General features: G+C 48.8%; 1 protein-coding gene across 1 annotated transcript in view; it reads right to left on the bottom strand.

The window, feature by feature from the left end:
* Positions 1-8949, bottom strand: part of LOC121530978 (protein unc-13 homolog B-like) — a 133573-nt gene that overhangs the window by 9047 nt on the left and 115577 nt on the right. Inside the window, exons 25-27 of the mRNA XM_045226981.1 lie at positions 4357-4445; positions 1003-1140; positions 570-693 (exon numbers count right to left, since the gene is read on the bottom strand). Coding sequence (XP_045082916.1) covers positions 570-693; positions 1003-1140; positions 4357-4445 — 351 coding nt within the window. The remainder of the gene's footprint in view (positions 1-569; positions 694-1002; positions 1141-4356; positions 4446-8949) is intronic.

Raw genomic sequence — 8949 nt, 5'->3', positions numbered from 1 at the left:
ACTGTCTGATGGAAGACAGGAGGTCTAGAGGGTGATGCTGGTAGACTGTCTGATGGAAGACAGGAGGTCTAGAGGGTGATGCTGGTAGACTGTCTGATGGAAGACAGGAGGTCTAGAGGATGATGTTGGTAGACTGTCTGATGGAAGACAGGAGGTCTAGAGGGTGATGCTGGTAGACTGTCTGATGAAAACAGGAGGTCTAGAGGGTGATGCTGGTGTGCTGTCTAATGGAAGACAGGAGGTCTAGAGGGTGATGCTGGTAGACTGTCTGATGGAAGACAGGAGGTCTAGAGGGTGATGCTGGTAGACTGTCTGATGGAAGACAGGAGGTCTAGAGGGTGATGCTGGTGTGCTGTCTAATGGAAGACAGGAGGTCTAGAGGGTGATGCTGGTAGACTGTCTGATGAAAACAGGAGGTCTAGAGGGTGATGCTGGTGTGCTGTCTAATGGAAGACAGGAGGTCTAGAGGGTGATGCTGGTAGACTGTCTGATGAAAACAGGAGGTCTAGAGGGTAGTGTTGGTATACTATTGGTATATACAGTATTGTGAGGAGGGCAGACAGACTTACGAAGCCGTCGTTGCTCGGCGGTAAGATGATGGTCTTCTCCAAGCTGCTGAGGACGATCTTCCACAGATCCTTCAGTATTCTCTTCAGAACCGTTTTCTCACAGGTGTCAGCAAACAGACTTAGACTGGGGTTTATAGGGAGAAGACACACACACACAAAAACACTGAGCCACACTGGAACCATTTTACCCAGTCACAGTAGCATGTTTCAAACTATATAATCTCAGAACCCACAACCAAATCTCTTGTGTGCTAGATACTATAGCTCTGTCATGACAAACTAGAGACTACTTGAGCCAACATGGTCTACCATCCAAAATTACACTGATATGAAACTGCACCATTTGTCTGCCCAAATGGCATATGCATCCATTTCCGGTACATGCCCATCTCTGCACCAAAATGGCGTCCGCCTGTGCGTTAGCCCCACTCACTTTCCATCCAGGAACTCCATGAGAGGCCTTAGCATGTTGTCAGCGTCGGCCTCGGCCGTTTGACGGTTGGGATGACCTTTGATCTGGTACAGGATCTCTGCCATCTGACGCATGCAGACGGTGAGACGGGCCTGGAAACTAATAACAAATAGAGGACCCAGTCAATTGTCCATCTTGGAAATGAACATCAGTATTTTACTCTGCTCCCAATCCTCCCAGACACATTTAGGAAGGAGCACAGTGTCAGCCGCAGTGCAGCTCCCCGTAGCAGTATAGTAACTTTCTCAAGGGACAACAGTAGTGGACGGTAGTCATGATCTGAAACCAGCAGCTCTTCAGTTGCCAGTTCAGTTCCCAGTTTTTCATGCCTGACCCGGGACTAGACCAATATATATATATATATATATATATATACACACACATATACTGTATATATATATATACCTTCCGGCAACTGGTCTCAAACCTCTGGCCTCCCTATCACCCTGTAGACTAGAGTAGGAGGTCTGGCCTCCCTATCACCCTGTAGACTAGAGTAGGAGGTCTGGCCTCCCTATCACCCTGTAGACTAGAGTAGGAGGTCTGGGATACCTATCACCCTGTAGACTAGAGTAGGAGGTCTGGGATACCTATCACCCTGTAGACTAGAGTAGGAGGTCTGGGATACCTATCACCCTGTAGACTAGAGTAGGAGGTCTGAGATACCTATCACCCTGTAGACTAGAGTAGGAGGTCTGGCCTCCCTATCACCCTGTAGACTAGAGTAGGAGGTCTGGGATACCTATCACCCTGTAGACTAGAGTAGGAGGTCTGGGATACCTATCACCCTGTAGACTAGAGTAGGAGGTCTGGGATACCTATCACCCTGTAGACTAGAGTAGGAGGTCTGAGATACCTATCACCCTGTAGACTAGAGTAGGAGGTCTGGGATACCTATCACCCTGTAGACTAGAGTAGGAGGTCTGGGATACCTATCACCCTGTAGACTAGAGTAGGAGGTCTGAGATACCTATCACCCTGTAGACTAGAGTAGGTCTGAGATACCTATCACCCTGTAGACTAGAGTAGGAGGTCTGGGATACCTATCACCCTGTAGACTAGAGTAGGAGGTCTGAGATACCTATCACCCTGTAGACTAGAGTAGGAGGTCTGAGATACCTATCACCCTGTAGACTAGAGTAGGAGGTCTGAGATACCTATCACCCTGTAGACTAGAGTAGGAGGTCTGGGATACCTATCACCCTGTAGACTAGAGTAGGAGGTCTGGCCTCCCTATCACCCTGTAGACTAGAGGAGGTCTGGCCTCCCTATCACCCTGTAGACTAGAGTAGGAGGTCTGGGATACCTATCACCCTGTAGACTAGAGTAGGAGGTCTGAGATACCTATCACCCTGTAGACTAGAGTAGGAGGTCTGGGATACCTATCACCCTGTAGACTAGAGTAGGAGGTCTGGGATACCTATCACCCTGTAGACTAGAGTAGGAGGTCTGGCCTCCCTATCACCCTGTAGACTAGAGTAGGAGGTCTGGCCTCCCTATCACCCTGTAGACTAGAGGAGGAGGTCTGGCCTCCCTATCACCCTGTAGACTAGTGTAGGAGGTCTGGCCTCCCTATCACCCTGTAGACTAGAGTAGGAGGTCTGGCCTCCCTATCACCCTGTAGACTAGAGTAGGAGGTCTGGCCTCCCTATCACCCTGTAGACTAGAGGAGGAGGTCTGGCCTCCCTATCACCCTGTAGACTAGAGGAGGAGGTCTGGCCTCCCTATCACCCTGTAGACTAGAGTAGGAGGTCTGGCCTCCCTATCACCCTGTAGACTAGAGGAGGAGGTCTGGCCTCCCTATCACCCTGTAGACTAGAGGAGGAGGTCTGGGATACCTATCACCCTGTAGACTAGAGTAGGAGGTCTGGGATACCTATCACCCTGTAGACTAGAGGAGGAGGTCTGGGATACCTATCACCCTGTAGACTAGAGTAGGAGGTCTGGGATACCTATCACCCTGTAGACTAGAGTAGGAGGTCTGGCCTCCCTATCACCCTGTAGACTAGAGTAGGAGGTCTGGCCTCCCTATCACCCTGTAGACTAGAGGAGGAGGTCTGGCCTCCCTATCACCCTGTAGACTAGTGTAGGAGGTCTGGCCTCCCTATCACCCTGTAGACTAGAGTAGGAGGTCTGGCCTCCCTATCACCCTGTAGACTAGAGTAGGAGGTCTGGCCTCCCTATCACCCTGTAGACTAGAGGAGGAGGTCTGGCCTCCCTATCACCCTGTAGACTAGAGGAGGAGGTCTGGCCTCCCTATCACCCTGTAGACTAGAGTAGGAGGTCTGGCCTCCCTATCACCCTGTAGACTAGAGGAGGAGGTCTGGCCTCCCTATCACCCTGTAGACTAGAGGAGGAGGTCTGGCCTCCCTATCACCCTGTAGACTAGAGTAGGAGGTCTGGCCTCCCTATCACCCTGTAGACTAGAGGAGGAGGTCTGGCCTCCCTATCACCCTGTAGACTAGAGTAGGAGGTCTGGCCTCCCTATCACCCTGTAGACTAGAGGAGGAGGTCTGGCCTCCCTATCACCCTGTAGACTAGAGGAGGAGGTCTGGCCTCCCTATCACCCTGTAGACTAGAGGAGGAGGTCTGGCCTCCCTATCACCCTGTAGACTAGAGGAGGAGGTCTGGCCTCCCTATCACCCTGTAGACTAGAGTAGGAGGTCTGGGATACCTATCACCCTGTAGACTAGAGGAGGAGGTCTGGCCTCCCTATCACCCTGTAGACTAGAGGAGGAGGTCTGGCCTCCCTATCACCCTCTAGACCAGGGATGGGTAATTTTGGGCCTGGGGCTGGGAGCCACCAAAAATCTGAACTCATCATGAGGGCCCTCAGTGGCTCGCGGGTCTGAACTCATCATGAGGGCCCTCAGTGGCTCGCGGGTCTGAACTCATCATGAGGGCCCTCAGTGGCTCGCGGGTCTGAACTCATCATGAGGGCCCTCAGTGGCTCGCGGGTCTGAACTCATCATGAGGGCCCTCAGTGGCTCGCGGGTCTGAACTCATCATGAGGGCCCTCAGTGGCTCGCGGGTCTGAACTCATCATGAGGGCCCTCAGTGGCTCGCGGGTCTGAACTCATCATGAGGGCCCTCAGTGGCTCGCGGGTCTGAACTCATCATGAGGGCCCTCAGTGGCTCGCGGGTCTGAACTCATCATGAGGGCCCTCAGTGGCTCGCGGGTCTGAACTCATCATGAGGGGCTGCAGTGGCTCGCGGGTCTGAACGCACATCCATACCCACTCATGCAGTCAAAGCCAGCCATAGAAGTGACATTTTGTTCCCCATTTTGTGGTAGGGTGTTTCTGATTGGCTCACCTCTTGCCGAACATGGCGCTCAGGTTGTCCAGGACGGTGGCCAGTTTGACCTGCAGGTCATTCAAGATGTCCGCCGCCTCCGAATCCAGCTACAGAGAGGGAAGAGAGAGTAAGAGAGAGAGGGAAGGAGAGGGAAGAGAGAGAGAGATAGAGAGAGAGAAAGGGAGAGGAAGAGAGATACATAATGGCAGGTTAGTCAAGTATTCCTGTTGTCATTAGGGCTCGACTCACATCTCATACATGCCCAGTAACTGCCTCACCCGGTAATAAAGTATATACATGCACCACATACAGTTCACAAGTAGTGACCTATTCTGAGTTACACCAGTATACCCCTTAAGAGGAGACAAACCAAACCTCTAGTGTAGCACATTCTCCTCCCCACTTACATAAAGAAGGACTCTCACTGAAACCCCTCTGCACAATACACACCTCAGAAATCATCTGACAGAAGGGAACCGTGCGGTGTCAGAGGAAGGCCTTTAAAAATGTCAAAGACTCCAGCCACCCTAGTCATAGACTGTTCTCTCTGCTACCGCACAGCCAGCGGTACCGGAGTGCCAAGTCTAGGTCCAAAAGGCTTCTCAACAGCTTCTAACCCCAAGCCATAAGACTCCTGAACAGCTAATCATGGCTACCCGGACAATTTGCATTGCCCCCCCCAACCCCACACCGTCCCCCTTTTTTGACTCTGCTGCTACTCTGTTTATTATTTATGCATAATCACTTTAACTCTACCCACATTTTTTCTCAACACTTTTTTTGTTGTTGTTTTATTCTTACTTTTTTTGTTTAAAATAAATGCACTGTTGGTTAAGGGCTGTAAGTAAGCATTTCACTGTAATGTCTGCACCTGTTGTATTCGGCGCATGTGACCAATAAAATTTGATTTGATTTGATTTGACATGTACATATGACCTCAATTACCTCGACTAGCTGGTGCCCCCACACATTGACTCTGCACCGGTACCCCCCTGTATATAGCCTCCCTACTGTTATTTTATTTTAATGCTGCTCTTTAGTTATTTGCTGACATTTTTTTTGCTTAACACTTTTTAAAAATTTTTTTACTTTGCATTGTTGGTTAAGGGCTTGTAAGTAAGCATTTCACTGTAATGTCTACACCTGTTGTATTCGGCGCATGTCGCAAATACGATTTGATTTGATTTGAACCATGGCTCCTGTTCTAGCATTGGATCTGAGTGTTATTCGCCATGGGACCAAGGCGCTCCACTTCACTCTGATGACATCTGGCAAAGCACGCTGATTGAACCAGGCTGCAAGGCATCCTCAGTGCAGGCCTGCTGTTAACAATATCCGCCTGACCCTCGTTCATTTACTGGTCCATTCACTGCTCCAGCCCTTCAACAGTCAAGAAGGGACCCTGCTGTGGTAGAGCTGTGGCTGTTCTCAACACATATGAGACTCAACGCTGGAGACCAGGGTTCAATCTCAGAGAACACCCCTTCCGACTTTCTCCCCCGTCTACCTCTGTGTCCCCTTGTCATTTCCGATCTGTCTAAATAAACCTTGAGAATACATCAGGAGAGTGGAAAGAGACCCTGTGGCTTACAGGATGTAGAATATAACACCACCTTTTTATAATATCACCATGTGACTAGCACCACCTGCTGGTGTGGTGGCTGATGACAGAGGCCCATAAACCGGTAAAGTGCGGCTAGGGGGCATTGTACTTTTTTAAAGGATATATAAATATACAGTACGTTTCTTTAGTAGTCACGTCCACTCTAGGCATTCAGGTTCTGCCTCTGTTAGTCACAGCAGCGGGTCATAGCCATTCAGGTTCTGCCTCTGTTAGTCACAGCAGCGGGTCATAGCCATTCAGGTTCTGCCTTGTTAGTCACAGCAGCGGGTCATAGCCATTCAGGTTCTGCCTCTGTTAGTCACAGCAGCGGGTCATAGCCATTCAGGTTCTGCCTCAGTCACAGCAGCGGGTTGTAGCCATTCAGGTTCTGCCTCTGTTAGTCACAGCAGCGGGTCATAGCAGCAGTGAGAATCGCAGTAATAGCAAAGGCACAAACAATAATAAATGAACTCAAAAGTACAATTGAATATTCATGTGGTTCCTGACCAAGGTACAGGGGATACAATAGATACAGTACCATATTGTTAGACATGTCCCTATTGTTAGACATGTCCCTATTGTTAGACATGTCCCTATTGTTAGACATGTCCCTATTGTTAGACATGTCCCTATTGTTAGACATGTCCCTATTGTTAGACATGTCCCTATTGTTAGACATGTCCCTATTGTTAGACATGTCCCTGCAGGAGCTACAAGGACGGAGAGTACGGAAAAGGAATGAATTGCTAAAATACACACATCTGGGTAGAGAGGTTTACACACACACGCGCATACACACACATGCGCACACACACACACACACACGCGCACACACACACACACACGCGCACACACACACGCACACGCTCGTGCACACACATATAAAACTATGGGAAAACACTCAAGGAGAGCACTGTTCAACTGCAACACAAAATGTGTTAATACACTCTCAGGTGTGTTTATGCACCAGTACAACTGGCAGACAGAGATACAACTGGTCTCTACCACAGCTTACCTTCTTCACTGTCTCTCAACCTGTCTGACCTGGTCTCTACCACAGCTTACCTTCTTCACTGTCTCTCAACCTGTCTGACCTGGTCTCTACCACAGCTTACCTTCTTCACTGTCTCTCAACCTGTCTGACCTGGTCTCTACCACAGCTTACCTTCTCCATTGTCTCTCAACCTGTCTGACCTGGTCTCTACCACAGCTTACCTTCTCCACTATCTCTCAACCTGTCTGACCTGGTCTCTACCACAGCTTACCTTCTCCACTGTCTCTCAACCTGTCTGACCTGGTCTCTACCACAGCTTACCTTCTTCACTGTCTCTCAACCTGTCTGACCTGGTCTCTACCACAGCTTACCTTCTCCACTATCTCTCAACCTGTCTGACCTGGTCTCTACCACAGCTTACCTTCTCCATTGTCTCTCAACCTGTCTGACCTGGTCTCTACCACAGCTTACCTTCTTCACTGTCTCTCAACCTGTCTGACCTGGTCTCTACCACAGCTTACCTTCTTCACTGTCTCTCAACCTGTCTGACCTGGTCTCTACCACAGCTTACCTTCTCCACTGTCTCTCAACCTGTCTGACCTGGTCTCTACCACAGCTTACCTTCTTCACTGTCTCTCAACCTGTCTGACCTGGTCTCTACCACAGCTTACGTTCTCCACTGTCTCTCAACCTGTCTGACCTGGTCTCTACCACAGCTTACCTTCTCCACTGTCTCTCAACCTGTCTGACCTGGTCTCTACCACAGCTTACCTTCTTCATGCCTGCTGTGGCTTCAATCTATCCAGAAGGACATAAAAAACCCAGAGAGAAAACAGAAAAGAGGACAGGAGAAAATAAAAAGTTGAGTGGGTTATAAGGTTAGCAGACACCAGATGTTGAATACTATGCTGTATGTGATTGACTATAAAACACTATCAAATGTTCTTCTAATGGTGTCAGTTGCTATGTAGAATAAAGTAGATTGGTGAGGGGGTGAATGGGGTGTAGAATACAGTACAGTATTGGTGAGGGGGTGAATGGGGTGTAGAATACAGTACAGTATTGTCTTGGTGATGGGGTGAAAATACAGTATTGTATTGGTGAGGGGGTGTAGAATACAGTATTGTATTGGTAAGACGGTGAATGGGGTGTAGAATACAGTATTGTATTGGTGAGGGGGTGAATGGGGTGTAGAATACAGTATTGTATTGGTGAGGGGGTGAATGGGGTGTAGAATACAGTATTGTATTGGTGAGGGGGTGAATGGGGTGTAGAATACAGTATTGTATTGGTGAGGGGGTGAATGGGGTGTAGACTACAGTATTGTATTGGTGAGGGGATGAATGGGGTGTAGAATACAGTATTGTATTGGTGAGGGGGTGAATGGGGTGTAGAATACAATACAGTATTGTATTGGTGAGGGGGTGAATGGGGTGTAGAATACAGTATTGTATTGGTGAGGGGGTGAATGGGGTGTAGAATACAGTATTGTATTGGTGAGGGGGTGAATGGGGTGTAGAATACAGTATTGTATTGGTGAGGGGGTGAATGGGGTGTAGAATACAGTATTGTATTGGTGAGGGGGTGAATGGGGTGTAGAATACAGTATTGTATTGGTGAGGGAGGGAATGGGGTGTAGAATACAGTATTGTATTGGTGAGGGGGTGAAGAATACAGTATTGTATTGGTGAGGGGGTGAATGGGGTGTAGAATACAATACAGTATTGTATTGGTGAGGAGGTGAATGGGGTGTAGAATACAGTATTGTATTGGTGAGGGGGTGAATGGGGTGTAGAATACAATACAGTATTGTATTGGTGAGGGGGTGAATGGGGTGTAGAATACAATACAGTATTGTATTGGTGAGGGGGTGAATGGGGTGTAGAATACAGTATTGTATTGGTGAGGGGGTGAATGGGGTGTAGAATACAGTATTGTATTGGTGAGGGGGTGAATGGGGTGTAGAATACAGTATTGTATTGGTGAGGGGGTGAATGGGGTGTAGAATACAGTA

Source organism: Coregonus clupeaformis, chromosome 18, assembly GCF_020615455.1.
Source record: "Coregonus clupeaformis isolate EN_2021a chromosome 18, ASM2061545v1, whole genome shotgun sequence".
NCBI lineage: Eukaryota > Metazoa > Chordata > Actinopteri > Salmoniformes > Salmonidae > Coregonus > Coregonus clupeaformis.
Note: the sequence above shows the minus strand (reverse complement) of the source record. Positions and strands in the feature narration are given on the sequence as shown.